This window comes from Heptranchias perlo, chromosome 18 (assembly GCF_035084215.1).
Source record: "Heptranchias perlo isolate sHepPer1 chromosome 18, sHepPer1.hap1, whole genome shotgun sequence".
NCBI classification, from domain to species: Eukaryota; Metazoa; Chordata; class Chondrichthyes; order Hexanchiformes; family Hexanchidae; genus Heptranchias; species Heptranchias perlo.
Window position 1 is genome coordinate 35,996,010 of NC_090342.1, and position 19,630 is coordinate 36,015,639.

At 45.9% G+C, this 19,630-nt stretch overlaps 1 protein-coding gene across 1 annotated transcript in view; it reads left to right on the forward strand.

The window, feature by feature from the left end:
- cacna2d4a (calcium channel, voltage-dependent, alpha 2/delta subunit 4a) overlaps window positions 1-19,630 on the forward strand; it is a 435,940-nt gene that overhangs the window by 125,512 nt on the left and 290,798 nt on the right. Inside the window, 2 exon segments of the mRNA XM_067999142.1 lie at window positions 11,955-12,033; window positions 18,571-18,704. Of these exon segments, the coding sequence (XP_067855243.1) occupies window positions 11,955-12,033; window positions 18,571-18,704 (213 nt within the window).

The following is a 19,630-nucleotide window of genomic DNA, read 5'->3' on the forward strand; positions in this document are numbered from 1 at the left end:
TAGGGCGTCTTTCAGCGTCTGTAGGTGTCCATCGCGTTCCTCCTCGTCTGAGCAGACCCTGTGTATTCGCAGGGCCTGTCCATAGGGGATGGCCTCTTTGACGTGGTTAGGGTGGAAGCTGGAAAAGTGGAGCATCGTGAGGTTGTCCGTGGGCTTGCGGTAGAGTGAGGTGCTGAGGTGCCCGTCTTTGATGGAGATTCGTGTGTCCAAGAAAGAAACTGATTCTGAGGAGTAGTCCATGGTGAGCTTGATGGTGGGATGGAACTTGTTGATGTTATCGTGTAGTCTCTTTAGTGATTCCTTGCCGTGGGTCCATAGAAAGAAAATGTCGTCCGGAGGGTCGCTGCCCTCAGCTGGACATGTATGCTCAAGCTGTCAGGAAATGCGTCAATGCCAGATTCATCAGCCGCACTCAGAAGACAGTCCAGAATGTCACCCGAGCACAACGCAACGCCATCAACGCTCTCAAGACCAACCGCAACATCGTCATCAAACCAGCGGACAAAGGAGGAGCCATAGTCATACAGAACAGAACAGACTATTGCAAAGAAGCATACCGACAACTGGACAACCAGGAACACTACAGACGGTTACCCGCAGATCCGACCAAAGAACACACCCACCAGCTCAACAAACTGATCAAGACCTTCGATCCAGACCTTCAAAGCATCCTACGCATTCTCATCCCACGTAATCCCCGCGTGGGAGACTTCTACTGCCTCCCAAAGATACACAAAGCCAACACACCCGGACGTCCCATCGTATCAGGCAACGGAACCCTGTGTGAGAACCTCTCTGGATACATCGAGGGCATCCTGAAACCCATCGTACAGGGAACCCCCAGCTTCTGTCGTGACACTACAGACTTCCTACAAAAACTCAGTACCCACGGACCAGTTGAACCAGGAACACTTCTCACCACGATGGACGTCTCGGCACTATACACCAGTATCCCCCACGATGACGGCATCGCTGCGACAGCATCAATACTCAACACCAACAACAGCCAATCTCCGGAAGCCATCCTACAACTCATCCGCTTCATCCTGGATCACAATGTCTTCACCTTCGATAACCAGTTCTTTACCCAAACACACGGAACAGCCATGGGGACCAAATTCGCACCCCAATACGCCAACATTTTCATGCACAAGTTCGAGCAGGACTTCTTCACTGCACAAGACCTCCAACCAACACTATACACCAGATACATCGACGACATTTTCTTTCTATGGACCCACGGCAAGGAATCACTAAAGAGACTACACGATAACATCAACAAGTTCCATCCCACCATCAAGCTCACCATGGACTACTCCTCAGAATCAGTTTCTTTCTTGGACACACGAATCTCCATCAAAGACGGGCACCTCAGCACCTCACTCTACCGCAAGCCCACGGACAACCTCACGATGCTCCACTTTTCCAGCTTCCACCCTAACCACGTCAAAGAGGCCATCCCCTATGGACAGGCCCTGCGAATACACAGGGTCTGCTCAGACGAGGAGGAACGCGATGGACACCTACAGACGCTGAAAGACGCCCTAGTAAGAACGGGATATGACGCTCGACTCATCGATCGACAGTTCCGACGGGCCACAGCAAAAAATCGCATAGACCTCCTCAGGAGACTAACACGGGACGCAACCAACAGAGTACCCTTTGTCGTCCAGTACTTCCCCGGAGCGGAGAAACTACGCCATGTTCTCCGCAGCCTTCAACATGTCATCAATGAGGACAAACACCTCGCTATGGCCATCCCCACACCTCCACTACTCGCCTTTAAACAGCCACCCAACCTCAAACAGACCATCGTTCGCAGCAAACTACCTAGCTTTCAAGAGAACAGCGTCCACGACGCCACACAACCCTGCCACGGTAACCTCTGCAAGACATGCCAGATCATCGACACAGATACCACCATCACACGAGATGACACCACCCACCAGGTGCATGGTTCATACTCCTGTGACTCAGCCAACGTTGTCTACCTCATACGTTGCAGGAAAGGATGCCCCAGAGCATGGTACATTGGCGAGACCATGCAGACGCTGCGACAACGGATGAACGGACACCGCGCAACAATCGCCAAACAGGAGGGTTCCCTCCCAGTCGGGGAACACTTCAGCAGTCATGGACATTCATCCACCGACCTTCGGGTAAGCGTACTCCAAGGCGGCCTTCGAGACACACGACAACGCAAAATCGTCGAGCAGAAATTGATAGCCAAGTTCCGCACCCATGAGGACGGCCTCAACCGGGATCTTGGGTTCATGTCACGCTACACGTTACCCCACCAGCGAACAAATGTTATCTGTTTTTAATATAATGGGTCATTTGCTGGCTCTCTCTGCCTTCCGGATGTTTCTGCCTCTCTCTGTGTTTTTTTTTTTCTCTGTTTTTTTTCCCTGTTTGTTTTTTTATTGAATGTGTATTCGGAGGTTCTGCAGGTAACACCTCTCTGTCTGAACACGGTGATTGCCTTGGCAACGGGCAGTTGCAGGGGCAGTCTGTAAACACCATTTATTATTGTTCAATATGTATAAATGCGTAGGCTTCAAGGAGATCTTGAAACATTTGCCTGAGGAAGGAGAAAATCTCCGAAAGCTTGTGAATTTAAAATAAAATTGCTGGACTATAACTTGGTGTTGTAAAATTGTTTACGAATATATTTAAGAAGGAGATAGATAGATTTCTAGACACAAAAGGCATTAAGGGGTCTGGGGAGTGAGTGGGAATATGGTATTGAGATAGAGGAACAGCCATGATCATATTGAATGGTGGAGCAGGCTTGAAGGGCCGAATGGCCTACTCCTGTTCCTATTTTCAATGGTTCTATGTTTCCAGTAGGGTGTATGGATTTGTTGGCATCGTTTGGTGAATGTTGCTCTGGAAAGTAAATGCAGCTTCATCACACAGACTTCAGAGTTCATTTCTGTGTATGTTGCAACTTTGTTGAGTTGGATGATGGCATGTGAAAATTAGACTGGATGGATGTCCTTTGTCCCAATGTTTTCATCATCATCCCTTTCATAACATTGTATTATGTAACATGCAGCAAACTATAATGATTCTGGAGACTCTTCGAAATCCGTTTTCAAAGGATTTCATAGCAAAGGCCAAGATTGCCGTGAGTCCAAAAGAGAATTTGATTGATTGTGCTGGTGACTTTGTTTTGAGAAACAATTTTAACGTCATGCCTTTTGATCAGTTCAGGCTCTCAATTGAAAAAGAATTCCGTGAATTTTCCCAAACAGCTGTTGAAATACATGTCCACTTTGCCCGTGTAAAGTGGGAATTTCTTCACTTATTTAGATCAAGTATAAAAGCAGCTTGAATGTGGAGACTAATTTGCGTTTGAAACTCTCCAAAATTAAACTGAGATTTGACAAATTGTGCCCCAGCAAACAGGCTCATCCTACTCACTGAGATAAGGGTGAGTCATTGTGTTCTTTTATGTTCAAGTTTATTCAGTTGTATAGTACTGAAACTGTTCTATTATGTTGCTTTCTGTCTTAAGTAATATGTTATGTTAGCCGAGAAAATAAAATCTTCTTGTTCTGCGCAAAAATATAGGGGATGAAATTGGCCTTCATAGAGAATCAGCAGCCTGTTTTACACCGCACCCGAACATTGACTTCAACGGAAAAGAAAATAGGGCACAATGTAAAACAGATTGCTGATTTATTATGACCCATTTCATGCTACTGGCAGAGATTAATTTCATCCCCACCATATCTTAAAAAAAGGATGCGTGCATGGGGGGTGAATCTCCAAAGGTTGTAGGGGGTGGTGGTCCGAATCGCTCCCACTCCCTGGGTTCTGAGCGGTCCGAATCGCTCCCACTCCCTGGGTTCTAGACCTTGGACTTATTTGGGGGTTGTGACAAAGTGCAGCAGACAACTGGTTTTGGTGCAAGAAACTTTGGTCTTTATTCAAGAGAGAAAATACAACACAACAATCTTAACACTCTAATAAAATGGGGAACACTTCGGTGCACCCGAGGGAAATTACAGTAGAAAGATACCTCACCACTCCCAATCCCACTGTACTGGCTAGGTTGGACTCTAAAGGGCCAGAGATAATGCTCAACCAAACAAAACCTTGAGAGTAATTCACCCAGAGGTAAGTCAGAAATAGATTGTAGAGTGGAAACTTTGCAGATCTTCGGTTTTCTCCCAAGTTGGTTTTCTTTGGTCGCGGTGGCCCAATATTTCCCGGTTGGTTGGTGGCAATATTCGGTTGGTTGTTTCGTAAGGCCCTTGTTGCTGCGAGGTGTCTGATGGTCACTGGGGCTGTTGCTCTGGTTTCTTCTTGTGTGTCGGCCTGCTTCTAGAGCTGCTGACCTTCCCTGTCAAACTGCCTTCCCCTCGCCTTGTTGTTTTCTGGAAACTGCTCTTCTTTCCAGACACAGGCAGAACCAAGACAAGCAGCCCACCAGAGCCAGCAAGCCAGAGAGAGAGCGAGAGAGGTTTTGAGTTTCCACTTGTGGATGTCTCTCTTACAATTGGTCTTCGACACTTTTAAAAAAAAACACTTCATGTCTGTTTAAACAGTTCTTACAAAGTCCTTAAGAATCTTTGATGGCTTTTTGATGGTCCCTCATCATGTTGCCATTGCTTCTCCCGATGGGTCATTGTTAATTCTGATTTTAGAGCTTGTCACACAAGGCTTCCTTTTGTATCCAACATCCTAGGTGTTGCTTTAAAACAGAGACATGGCCCCACCATGTCTGGAGCAGTTGCCTCTTTCAATGGGAGTGATTGTCGACCCCCTGCTGTCGGTTTTGCATTAAAACAAAGACATGTCTGAAGAATTAATTCTCCCACCTTCCACTGTGTGGGTTGTGGATTCGTCTGGTGACCTCTCACCTATCCTTCCATCTTAGGATTTTAGTCAGGGGCCAAAGTTTTTCCATACTCAGGGAAAAGGTGAATTTCTTTAGGGTTTTTCTCCGAGTTTTTGGGGGATCTGTGAATTTTGAGAATCTTACAGGGGGCACGGCAAAAAAGTTTGGGAACCTCTGCCATAGAATTATCCGTGCAGGAGTACAAAGTTAAATACAAGTTCTGTCAATCATGGAAGTATTAGTCTCCCCGCTGCACATTGCCCTCAATCACTTCTTCTTCCTCCACTTCATTCTCTTCATTTTTTGCCAAGGCTTCATTCTGCCTCTTCTGGTCCACTTTCTACATAATTACTGCTTCCGAGAATGGCAAAATTCTGCAATACTTAGATAATGTGTGTCACTTTTTCAGGGTTATAGAGCAGAACTCTCCTTCATCTGCCCAAAGAACAGAATCTCTCCTTCAGCATTCCATTTGTAAGTTCCATCAGAATTTGGGTGGAGGCATGAGCCTCAGTGTATCCTTATACTGATGGTTTCTTAGTGGGATCACATACCAATAATAGTAGAAAATCAAGGGGCGAAGGGGAGGGAGGAACTAAAAACAATCACCATCACCAGAGTAAAAGTACTAGGTAAACTAGTGGGTCTAAAGGCTGATAAGTCCCCTGGACCTGATGGCTTGCATCCGAGGGTCTTAAAGGAAGTGGCTACAGAGATAGTGGATGCATTGGTTGTAATCTTCGAGAATTCATTAGATTCTGGAAAGGTCCCAGCGGATTGGAAAACCGCAAACGTAACACCCCTATTCAAGAAGGAAGTGAGACAGAAAGCAGGTAACTATAGACCAGATAGCCTAATATCTGTCATTGGGAAAATACTAGAATCCATTATTAAGGAAGTAGTAGCAGGGCATTTGGAGACTCATAATACAATCAAGGAGAGTCAACATGGTTTTATGAAGGGGAAATCATGTCTCACAAATTTCTTAGAGTTCTTTGAGGAAGTAACGGGCAGGGTGGATAAAGGAGAACCAATGGATGCAGTATATTTGGATTTCCAAAAGGCATTCGATAAGGTGCCACATAAAAAAATTACTGCACAAGATAAGAGCTCATGGTATTGGGGGTAATATACTGGCATGGATAGAGGATTGGCTAACTAACAGAAAACAAAGAGTCAGGATAAAAGGGTCATTTTCAAAATGGCATTCTGTAACAAGTGGGGTGCTACAGGGATCGGTGCTGGGGCCTCAACTATTTACAATATATATCAATGACTTGGATGAAGGAACAGAGTGTCTTGTGGCCAAATTTGCTGATGATACAAAGATAGGTGGAAAAGCAAGTTGCGATGAGGACACAAAGGGCTCGAATTTAGCAGGCCTGCGGGTTCCCAGCGGGTGGTCCTCCGGGAGCGTCGAAATTAGTGGGTTGCCCACGCGATCGTAGCAGGCAATCCACTAATAGGATCCAATTACCTGCTCCTCCGGGGTCCACGGCGCTGGCCTGCGCGTCGGTCGGGCTGCGCATGCGCAGTACGATCTGTCAGCTGGAGGCTCTCTAGTTAAAGGGGCAGTCCTCCACTGACCGATGCTGCAACCAATGGGACAAATTGCAGCATGGAGCAGCCCAGGGGGAAGGCTGCTCCCAGTTTAATGATGCCTCACCCCAGGTATCATCAGATGGGGTGAGGAGGAGGGGGAGGACACAGATCTTCCCCCCGGCGGGCGGGAGGAAGCGGCCTGCCTCTGCCACCAAGAAGGCCTGGCTCGAGGTGGCAGAGGGGGTCACCTGCGCCACCAACATATGGCCCACCTGCATACAGTGCAGGAGGCGCTGCAATGACCGCAGTAGGTCCGCCACAGTGAGAACACGAAGTCTTTCCCCTACACTCCGTCTGCCACAACACTGCCCCCACCCCAAATCTCCTTCGGCACCGCCAACACTATTCTGTCACATCACCCTTCATGCGCACTCACACCCCATCCTCATCTTACCTGCACCTACTCACCTCGCCAGTACTCATCCTGCCACGAACACGCGACCCAATCCTCATACAATCTCATGGCTCCATCCCATACTCACCCTCTCGTGCATCTCCCTCACGGCCAGCCTCACTCAACCTGCCACCACCTGTGCTGCAGCCACAGGGCATGCATCACATATGTGCAGTAGGCAGGGTAAGGCAAACGTCTCGTCAGCATGAAGGGGGTGCACAAGGGTGTCTGAGGGTTTGTCATGGGTGTTACCCATATTGAATTTCAGAGCCACAAACAGCACACATTATATTGACACCACCACTGCCATGTCTCCGCGAATCCTGTCCATTGTGTCCAATAATGCCCGCTCCTGGGTATCACTATGAGGACCCACCACTGATGCCACCCATCGTGTTACTGCAGAGTAGGTGCAGGTGTATTTGCAGGGCTCGTCCGCGCACACGACTGAGAGACATCGGCGGTGTAGCCGGCTGCACCCTGGAAGGATGCGGAGGAGAAGGTGTGGAGGACAGTGGTGACTTTGCCAGCGACAGGTAAGCAGTTGGTGCTGGGGCCAGCCAGGAGCAGCTCGGCATGAAAGAGGCTGCAGATCTCCACGACGACATGTCGAGCGAATCTGCGCCTCCCTGTGCACTGCTGCTCGGAGAGGTCCGGGGAGCTGCGCCTCGGTCTGTGGACCCTGTGGCGAGGGTAGTGCCCTCTGCGACGCGTCTCTCTCTGCGGTAGCCCTCCCTCCTGCTGTGCAGGTGGGCGTGCAACCACACCGTGTTGGGGGGATCCACGTCTCTGCGGCGGACGGCGTGGACTGCGAGGCTGCTGGTGCTGGTCATGCTCTTCGTCCTCCGAGGGTGTCCACACACCACCCAACTGGCAGGTGTTGGTCTGAGGGGTTGTGCAGGGTAGGTGTGTGGGTCCTCGGACTGGGGCTGCGGTTTCGTGTCGGTCTGTCCTCTGGCTTGGCCGGGGGGTGGTGGGGGGCAGGGGTTGCCCTATGTGACGCGGTGGCCTCCTGCGTGGGTGAGGGCTCTCCCCCGTGGAGCGCACCTTGGCACCTGCCACAGGCTGCTGGCTGCAACACGCCTGGTTTGAAAGGTACTGTTTCCCCCAGTGTGGGAAACTGACTGCCTTGAACCTAAAATCCCACACTTCCTCTTTTGACAGCTGCTTCAGCTCATTAACTGACCACAACGAGCAAGGTAAGTACTCTCAAGTGGAACCCCGCTGGCTTTAATTGCCTGCGGGATTCCCACCAGCGGGGCTTGCGCGCGCAGCCCCGCACGTCAGCGCGGTACCCGGAAGTGGCCGGGATTTCGTCGCGATCCGGTCACGTGACCGGAGATCGGGATTTTCGGGGCCACCCCGCTGGAAACCCGCAGGTAACCCGACCCTAAAATCGAGCCCAAAGTGTCTGCAGAGGGACATTAACAGGTTAAACAAATGGGCAAAAACTTGGCAGATGGAATATAATATGGGAAAATATGAAGTCATCCACTTTGGGAGGAAAAATAAAAAAGCAAAATATTATTTGAACGGAGAAATACCACAAAATGCTGCGGTACAGAGGGATCTGGGTGTCCTCGTACATGAAAGTCAACATACAGGTGCAGCAGGTAATCTGGAAGGCAAACGGAATATTGGCCTTTATTTCTAGGGGGATGGAGTATAAAAGCAGGGAAGTCATGCTACAACTGTCCAGGGTGCTAGTGAGACAACACCTGGAGTGCTGCATACAGTTCTGGTGCCCTTATTTAAGGAAGGACATACTTGCATTGGAGGCAGTTCAGAGAAGGTTCACTAGGTTGATTCCAGGTTGGAAGGGTTGTCTTATGAGGAAAGATTGAACAAGTTGGGTCTATACTCATTGGAGTTTAGAAGAATGAGAGGAGATCTTATTGAAACATACAAGATTCTGAAGGGACTCGATAGGGTAGATGCTGAGAGGATGTTACCCCTCATGGGGGAAATCTAAAACTAGGGTGCATTGTCTCAGAATAAGGGGTTGGCCATTTAAGATGGAAATGAGGAGGAATTTCTTCTCCCAGAGGGTCGTGAATCTTTGGAATTCTTTATCCCAAAAAGCTGTGGAGGCTGAGTCATTGAATACATTCAAGGCTGAGTTAGACAAATTTTTGATCAGCAAGGGAGTCAAAGGACATGGGGAAAGGGCAGGAAAGTGGAGTTGAGGTAAAAATCAGATCAGCCATGATCTCATTAAATGGCGAAGCAGGCTCGAAGGGTCAAATGGCCTACTCCTGCTCCTATCTCTTATGGTCATTGCTGCAGTAAGGATCCTTAATTAAGTATCCACTCTGCCTGCTCCTTCAAATAATGGTGGCACTGTGGACTGGTGCAAAATGAAGGTGTTGCTGCTGCCAAGATACCATGCAATTAGTTGCATTATGCTGTTCCTTAGTCCAACACCACCTACACATTAATGGAATGAAATCTTTCCTATTCATATATGTCGTGAGATTGACTAGAGACTCTGATGGCAATATGTGCGCCATCAATAAAGCCTGCCATGTGGTGAGGAAAGTGAGGAAAGTGTTTCTCCTGATAAACAAGGCTTCTATCACTTGTTTATACATTGGTGGACTGAAGACCGACTGGCATGACAATTGTTGTCAGTGTTGGTTTGGAAGGAGCCGGTTGTTTAAATTTAATACTGTGATAACCTTTACAGCTATCAGAAGGGCTGTCCCTGTGTTAGAACTTGTCTGGAGATCAGACTCAAGGAGAGGGCATATGAAACAAACAAACATCCATTTATATAGTACTTTCATGTCCTCTAAACACCCCAAGGCACTTCACAGCTAATTAATTACTTTTTGTAGTTCACTGTTGTTTTTATAAGTGAACCAGCAGCCAATTTGAGCAAGGTCCTACATAAGATGTGTTTTGCTCATTTTGGCTGAGGGATGAATGTTGGCTAGAACTCCCTGCTCTTTTTTGAAAAATGTCATGGGATCTTTGACGTCCAGCTAAGCAGACAGGCAGGGCCTCGGTTTAATGTCTCATCTGGATTATAGCACCACTGATGATGCAGCACTCCCTCAGTATTACATTGAAGCTTCCCTCATAAAGTGTGGATAGTGATGGCAAGTCTTTTCAGACATCCTCAAGTAGGTGGCCCTAAGTTTGAAATCTCAGCTCCTGGGACAAGACCAAGTTAGCACAGGATGGTTGAGGCATAGTTACTTTTTCTCACTCTGCATAAACCCCTCTTTCTGCTCCAAAAAGGCACTGACATGGGAGGTGCAACGGAGTTCCAATGCTGAACACTGCGATTACTGCTAACAGTAACAATGCTGTGGGACAAGGCATTTGCAAAAGGAATTTTGCAATGCTAAAATGGTGCTGTGAACACCAGCAGCAAGTAATCCACTGGACTTAATCAGATACAGCTATGCAAAAAGCAAAAAAAAGGACTTTCAGTGCAATAGAAACTGGCAAGCACACTTTTAAGAATCAAACTTCCAATGGTCAGAGCAGGAAATCCAGAGCAGCTTTAAAAGAGTAAATGGCCAAGAAAGATTGCTGATTTCAGAATGGAACCAATTTATTAAGAGGTGTTGTAAAGATCCTGCACTCCGTGTGAAGCCTGCAAAAATTCAGGTTGCTGAATTTCATGCCCCATGATTTGGATGTTCGGGCCTATGCACCCACATTCAATGTGGTGCACCCCTGGAATACAAGGGTGCACTTCGGGAGCACACCATTGCTAAATTGGCCCGTCAATTAAAAGATTTTGGAGAGAATGCTAAAATTTTGCAGGCCCTGTAACATTTTGGAACAGTTTTGGTGGTGTGTAAGTTAAGCATTGTATTGTTGGTTACTTTCTATCTTTATTATTTTGCATCTGTAAAATTATCTTGCTTGGAAATAAATTTGATTATTAGTATTAGCTTGAATACAACAGTCTAACAGTATGATATTTTCTGCTTTTTGGATGGGTGGGGGAGTACATTGGGCAATTCATGGAATCTCTGATGCTATTTCCATTTACGTCACTCATAAGAGAGCGTGGTTCAGTTCACAGGAAATGTGGGTCTGATTATGGAAGTCACCTTTTGCTGTGAGCCTAAGTTTAACGTGTTGGGAGAAAACCTGAATTTTACAATGCCTAGAGTTGTGAAAGTCAGGGTCAATATAATGTGGAGCCTAGGGTCTGTTTCATGCAAAGGTCAGGGTTGGTGTAATGCAAGGCTCAGGGTCAACATAATGCAAAGGCTAGGGTTGATATATGGAGCCAAGAATGAGTTTGACAAAGCCCAGTGTCTCTGTAATATGGAGCCCAGGACTGCTATAATCTAGGTGCTATGATGCTTAGTCCAGGTTGATATTTTGTCCAAAATCAGTATAATTCTCATGGCAGAGTCAATATTTTGTTTGGTATAACACTTAGCTCAGGGTTGGTAAAATGTTCAGTATGATACTTCACTCAAGTTTTGATATATGCTCAGTGTGGTACTCAGTCCAGGGTCACAAAAATGCTCAACCCAGGGTCAGTATAGTTATAGACTGAGGCCCACAGTTTCTTAGTCGATGGAAATGAGCAAATTTGCCACCTTTTGCTTAGTTCCTAATCCGCAGTTACCCAACACTGCCAAGAGCATCAGATGAAAGTGGGTTTATGTTTTAGTATTTTATAATTCCAGTATTTGATGCCTACTGGAGTATGTTGCAGCTTGTATTTCTTATGTGGGGAGGTGAAATTATGTACATTTCTCCATTTATTTTGTAATATTTTTAATTAGAGATTAAATGAAAGGACAGAGTAAAGAAGTGCTTTGTTTGTACAGTGTGTTGTCATACATACGCCTTGTACCCTGGATCAATGGAAGTCCAATGATGTCATCAGGAATAGGTGGCAACAGAAGCATGGATCGTGCCCTATTGGAGAGGAATCAACAGAAAATAAGAGGATTAGCAGAACAAGCTGGAATGACTAAATGATGTTGGAATGGGAATTAATTAGTTTCTTTTTTAAAATGTTTAGACCTGCAAAGACAGGGTCAACACAGTATGCTAACCTCTTGCCTTTTTCATTAAAACATCTTTGCAATGAATTATCCTACAGTCACTATCCTTAACTATCCTTGACAGGTGCGTGTATTTACATATCTGATTGGCCGGGAGGTAACGTTTGCAGAATATGTTAAATGGATAGCATGTAACAATAAAGGTAAGAAACCTGGCTTTAAGCAGCAACTTTAGGAAAGTCAATCTTAGATGGACATTAGAATTTATGACACTTGTGTACAGTAACATCAGTGAAAATAGGACTCAAATTTCTATACATATTTTGCTGGGATTTTCCGCTTAAGTGTTCTTAGCACAGGCCAGGAACAGAAATTGGGAAATCCTGTTCCCCCAGCCCCTGATTTTCTGTTTATTAATTTTAATGAGCACAAAATTATGGGCTGAGGGTGAACAATTTCCTGATATGTGCTCCCAGCTTGTGCCCACAAAACTATTTCATTTACTCTTCTTTAGCTTTGTAAATCTACACAAAGGAACATATCCATTAAAATTTATCTTTGTTTCAGTTTTGTTTTTGAAAATGTACAGGTATTATAAGGAAGTTGTGTGAGCACAACAGTGAGTAGTTATAAATGTGCCTGCTCATTACGGCTCCCCTGATAGCTCAATGGTTAAATACACCACATGATGTGATGCTTAGCCATACAGACCAGGAGGGGTGCAAGTTCCGTTCCTAGTATGTGCTAACTCAGCAGAAAGAATTAAAACTGGGATCTTTGTTATCTGTATGTCTCAATATAGCAAAATGTAATGTAAATGGAGCAAGTGCCAGTGGAGGAACATTTAGGGAACAGTGATCATAGTATCATAAGGTTTAGATTAGCTATGGAGCAATCTAGAGTAAAAATACTTAATTGGAGGAGGGCCAATTTTAGTGAGTTGAGAAAGAATCTGGCCTGGGTAAATTGGAATCAAAGATTGGCAGGCAAAATTGGAATCAAACAATGGGCAACCTTTAAAGAGGAGATGGTTCGGGTGCAGTCTACGTACATTCCCACAAGGGGGAAAGATAGGGCAACCAAAACCAGAGCTTCCTGGATGATGAAAGAGAGATAGAGTAAGATGAAGCAGAAAAGGGGGGTGTATGACAGATGTCAGGTTGATAATACAAGTGAGAACCAGGCTGAATGTAGAAAGCTCAGAGGGGAAGTGAAAAAAGAAATAAGAGTGGCAAAGAGAGAGCATGAGAATAGACTGGCAACTAACATAAAAGGGAACCCAAAAGTTACCTATAGACATATAAATAGTAAATGGGTAGTAAGAGGAGGGGTGGGGCCGATTAGGGACCAAAGTGATGACCTGCTCATGGAGGCAAAGGGCATGGCTGAGGGACTAAATGAGTACTTTGCATCTGTCTTTACCAAGGAAGAAGATGCTGCCAAAGTCATAGTAAAGACTGAGATACTGAATGGGCTAAAAATTGATAAAGAGGAGGTACTAGAAAGGCTGGCTGTACTTAAAGTAGATAAGTCACCCGGTCCGGATGGGATGCATCCTAGGTTGCTGAGGGAAGTAAGGATGGAAATTGCAGAGGTGCTGGCCATTATCTTCCAATCCTCCTTAGATATAGAGGTGGTGCCAGAGGACTGGAGAATTGCAAATGTTACATCCTTGTTCAAAAAAGGATGGTGGGGAAGCTTTTAGAAACAATAATCTGGGACAAAATTAACAGTCAGTTGGACAAGTATGGATTAATTAAGGAAAACCAGCACTGATTTGTTAAAGGCAACTAACCTGATTGTGTTTTGTGATGAGTTAACAGAAAGGGTTGATGAGGGCAATGCAGTTGATATGGTGTATATTGACTTTCAAAAGGCGTTTGATAAAGTGCCACAGAATAAGCTTGTCAGCAAAGTTGAAGCCCATGGAATAAAAGGGGCAGTGGCAGCAAGGATACGAAATTGGCTAAGTGACAGGAAACAGAGTATTGGTGAACAGTTGTTTTTTGGACTGGACGAAAGTATACAGTGGTGTTCCCCAGGGGTCGGTACTAGGACCATTGCTTTTCTTGATTATATATTAATGACTTGGACTTGGGTGTACAGGGCACAATTTCAAAATGTGCAGATGACACAAAACTTGGAAGTGTAGTGAACAGTGAGGAGGATAATGATAGACTTCAAGAGGACATAGTCAGGCTGGTCAAATGGGCGGACACATGGCAGATGAAATTTAACGCAGAGAAGTGCGAAGTGATACATTTTGGTAGGAAGAACGAGGAGAGGCAATATAAACTAAAGGGTATAATTCCAAAGATGGTGCAGGAACAGAGAGAACTGTGGGTATATGTGCACAGGTCATTGAAGGCGGCAGAGCAGGTTGAGAAAGCGGTTAAAAAAGCATACGGGATCCTGGGCTTTATAAATAGAGGCATAGGGCATCATTTTAGCACCCGCTATCGGGTGCGTTCCTGGCGGGGGGGCTCCGAAAATCGGAGAATCCCGGCGCGGTACCGGAGCCCGCCCCAAACCCGCACACTTCCGGGTTCCCCTCTGACGCGCCGGCATGCGCGCGCAGCCCCCGCTGATGGGAATCCTGCAGGCAATTAAAGCCAGCGGGGTTCCACTTGAAGATATTTATTTAGGTATTTCAGGTCATTAACTGACCTGATTAAGGGATTATGTAGGATTTTAGACCAAACTGGGACTGTTTCCCACACTGGGGGAAACACTCCCAGGTCAAATGGACGTGTGGCAGCTGCAAAGGTCCATTTGACAGGTGGGGGGAGGAGACCCTCACCCATTGCAGGAGGCCACTCTGTCACTTGGGACAAAGTTTGGCCTCCACCACCCTCTTCCTGACAGTCAAAGTCACCAACCTGCACACTTACCCCGGGGTCCAGAGACATGTAACTACTTGCGGACCCCCTCAGATGTACATCTTGCGGATGGGGGCTGCCGTAGCTGCAGTCATGACCTCCTCGGAGGGCGAACAGCATCACCAGCCTCGCCATCCACGCCGTCCACCTCTGATACGTGGAGCTCCACAATGGAGTGCTGTGATACATCCACCTGTACAGCAGGAGGGAGGGCTACCGCAGAGAGAGATGCGTCGAAGAAGGCACTACCCTTGCCACAGGGTCCACAGACCGAGGCTCAGCTTCCTGGACCTCTCTGAGCAGCAGTGCACACGGAGGCTCAGAGTCACTCGACATGTAGTCGTGAACATCTGCAGCCTCTTTCATGCCGAGCTGCTCCTGGCTGGCCCGAGCACCATCTTCTTACCTGTCGCTGTCAAAGTCACCACTGCCCTCAACAACTTCTCCGCATCCTTCCAGGGTGCAACCGGGGACATCGCCAATGTCTCTCAGTCGTCTGCGCAAAAGAGCCCTGCAAATACACCTACACCCATTCTGCAGTGACACAATGGGTGGCATCAGTTGTGGGTCCTCATAGTGATCCTCAGGAGTGGGCATTATTGCACAAACCAGACAGGATTCGCGAAGACATGGCAGTAGTGGTGCCAATATAATATGTAATGTGAGTTGGTCAGAAATTCAATATAAGTAACACCCATGACAAACCCTCAGACACCCTTGTGCATCCCCTTCATGCTCACGACACGTTTGCCTTACGCTGCCTACTGCACATATGTGATGCATGCCCTGTGGCTGCAGCACAGGTAGTGGCAGGTTGAGTGAGGCTGGTCGTGAAAGAGATGCACGAGAGGGTGAGTATGAGAGAGAGCCATGAGATTGTATGAGGATTGGGTTGAGTGGTAGTGGCGGGATGAGTACTGGCGAGGTGAGTAGGTGCAGGTAAGATGAGGATGAGGTTTGAGTGGGTATGAGGGGTGATGTGACAGAGTTGTGTTGGCAGTGCTGAAGGAGATGTGGGGTGGGGGCAGTGATGTGGCAGACGGAGTGTAGGGGAAAGACTACGTGTACTCACTTTGGCTGACCTACTGAGGTCATTGGAGCGCCTCCTGCACTGTATGCAGGTGGGCGATATGTTGGTTGCACTGGTGACCTCCTCTGCCACCTCGAGCCAGGCCTTCCTGGTGGCAGAGGCAGGCCGCTTCCTCCCGCACGCCGGGAGGAAGATCTCTGTCCTCACCCCATGTATTGATAACTGGAGTGAGGCATCATTAAACTGGGAGCAGCCTTCCCCGTGGGCTGCTCCATGCTGTAATTTTTGCTATTTGTTGCAGCATCTGTCAGTGGAGGACTGCCCCTTTAAATAGAGCGCCTCCAGCTGACAGATCTTACTGCGCATGCGCAGCCCGCCCGACGCGCAGATCAGCAGTGGGGAACCTGGAGGAGCAGGTAAGTGGATCCAATTAGTGGATTGGATGCTACAATCGCGCGGGAAACTGACTAATTTCACCGGGCGCGTTACCCACGTGCTCGATAGACCCCCGCCGAGAACCCGCAGCCCTGCTAACATCGGGCCCATTGAGTACAAAGGCAAGGAGGTTATGATGAACCTTTATAAAACACTGGTTCGGCCACAACTGGAGTATCTTGTCCAATTCTAGCACCGCACTTTAGGAAGGATGTGAAGGCCTTGGAGAGGGAGCAGAAAGGATTTACTAGAATGGTTCCAGGGATGAGGGACTTCAGTTACGTGAATAGACTGGAGAAGCTGAGGTTGTTCTTCTTGGAGCAGAGAAGGTTGAGAGGAGATTTGATAGAGGTATTTAAAATCATGAAGGGTCTAGATAGAGCAGATAGAGAGAAACTGTTTCCATTGGCGGAAGGGTCGAGAACCAGAAGACACAGATTTAAGGTGATTGGCAAAACAAGCACAGGCAACATGGGGAAAAACCTTTTTACTTACTGAGTGGTTATGATCTGGAATACACTGCCAGAAAGGGTGGTGGAGGCAGATTCAATCGTGGCTTTCAAATGAGAATTGGATAAGTACTTGGAAAAAAAAATTTGCAGGGCTATGGGGAAAGGGAGGGGGTGTGGGACTAGCTGCATTGCTCTTGCAGAGAGCCGGCACGGACTCGACAGGCTGAATGACCTCCTGTGCTATAACCATTTTATGATTCTATGACTCTATGTTTCTAATTTATAAAATATTTATTAACAATAGGGTAGCACAATTCCACAGTATCTTTGTGCAGAATGGTAAGATGTAGATTTGTTTCCCCTATTCTCCATGTGGTGAATAATTGATCTCAATTGGGCTGTAAAGGAAAGAAAATTAGTGGGCCAGTTGGTGTGCTATATATGTCACATTTCAATTTTCTACAACAGCCATCTTTGAGTTCTGAATAAAGGTGAGAATTACTGCTGAATCACTTGTTGCGTTGTGCTGTGGACATGTGCCCACTCAGAACAAGATCTAAATTTTTGTGGGATTGGGGCACAGAGAACACATACCATAGTGGATTTTAGGGCAGGGCCCATTATCACAGAATCTTTGCCCAGTTTTGCTCCTGAAAAATTTTCGCTGGAGTAGAAGCGCCTGCCCCTTTTTCAGCAGATGTAAACTCGTCACACCATAATAGTAGGATGACATCATGCATCCAAATTCCTGGCATTACTACTCCCATGTGATTGTCCCTAAGGAATACTCTTATATATGAGGTAAACACCAGAACTTTCAACTTTTGTGAGGGTGTAAAATGGGAGTTATCGGCTTTTCCTTTCCAGAAAGGAAAATCAGGCGGGGTATGTAACTGGAGGCCAATCCAATATCACCTGTTTTAGACTCCCGTCAAAATTGAAAATTTCCACCCATACTGTGTTGCCAGCAAAAATGCGTTATTTAAAAGAGCTTAAACCTTACACAACTTTGGCTGATACCTTAACTATGGATTGTTTTGATTTTTTTTTCCTGCTGGGAAACTGGTGAGGTATTCTAAAAACTGATGTAGTTTTAGGATATCTGCCACCTCCAATTTATGGTCCAACCCCACCACCCCCCCTCCCCCAATACAGTAAACGAGTAGTAAGCATGGGCTTCCCAATGGGATCCTTCTTTATACTCTGTTCATGGAAGAGGAGGAAGAGTGCCAAAGGCACTTCTGGCAGCATAGGAGGATGCTGTAACCAACCCACCAATGTCCCCTCGCACACGTTTATAGGTTCCAGAGCTTATACAAAGGGATAAGTAAGGAGTTGTGCCTCAAGACGCTTTGATTCCCCAAGGAAAGAAAGAACTTGCATTTGTATTGCGCCTTTCATGACTTCTTTACAACCAATGAATTACTTTTGAAGTGTAGTCACTGTTGTAATGTTGGCAAGGAAGCTCCAGATGACCTAGAATCATTGGCCTCCTTCTGTGCTGTAAAATTCATTCAGCCCCTCATGCCTGTGCTAGCTCTTAATTTCAAATTCAATCAAAATAATTAAAATCAATGAATTCAATAATGTGGAGAAAACTTATCTATGAGCTTCATGCTTGATGTTGATTTGGATGAACAAAGAAACCAATGTTTTTTGGAGGATTTGTTTATCTTTGTTTTATTTTTAAAATAAGAAATCTAATTGACGATAGCCTTGACTCTTTGGTTTCATTCTGCTCTTATGTGCAATACTATCATTGAAAAGCATTCACAAACCTTGCAGTGCAGATATTCAGGCACTACACTGAAAAGCTAGAAGATGACAAATCACAGTAAGCATTGACTTCAGCAGCCAGAACCTATCACTGCATTTGTTTTGTCCATTTTAGCTCCTAGGGTCCTTATAAAAATGACCTGACAATCATCTGTTACTCAATTGCAGGATATTATACTCACATCTCGACCCTGGCTGATGTTCAAGAGAATGTCATGGAGTACCTTCATGTTCTCAGCCGTCCAATGGTCATTAATCATGATCACGACATCATATGGACAGAAGCATACATGGACAATGCTGTAAGTTTCCTGTTGAACCTTAGCTGTGGATTGCTTTTGTATAATCAAATGTATATGAACATTTCTAAGTGTAACTCTTTACATTGTACTTCTCTGCAGAAGCTTAAGGAATTTTAGTTTGTTCCTCCTCACAACTTCATGATGGCCTGCTGTTCTGTAATAATGGACCACATCTAGCATCTGTCATGGGATCACAAACTGCACTTGTACTTGTGATAAATGTTGTCTTTAATGGAACATAGCTTTATATATGGATTCAGAGGAATGTTTAGTACATGTTAGCTACATATAGGTGTCAGTTTCATGGACAGTCCCTTATACTGCAACAAGAAACTCAGGGATAGGCAGTTTGATCTGAAGGATAAGATCAGAGGCAGAGTGGTTCATTCATTCTGCTGTCTTCAGCCATCAGTACTTTATAATAATCCTGGTACCCTTACTTGCCTGTACTGTACGATCATTCTGGTAAAAGAAAGAAAGAACTTCCATTCATATAGCACCTTATCGCTCAGCACATCCCAAAGTGCTTCACAACCAATTAATTGCTTTTCAAGTGCAATTATATAGGCAGATATGGCAGCCAATTTATACACAGGAAGATCCCACCAATAGCAAATGAGATGAATGATGTGTTAACCTGTTTTTATTGTTTGTTATGGGAGGAATGTCCACCAGGGACGATCACTTGTCTACTCTACATAATCATCATACTTACCTCAGTTGCTTCTTCTGTACAGTCATCTTGATACTCTCAGCTGCTTGTATGTACAATCAGTCTGCTATCTTTAACTTGTACTGGTATAGTCATCTTGCTAATATTAGCTGCCTTTACTAAAGAATCGGTCTTAGCCACCTGCAATATACAACCAACCTGCTACATTTAGCTGGTTGTACTGTACAATCAAATCTGCTATCCTCAGCTGCCT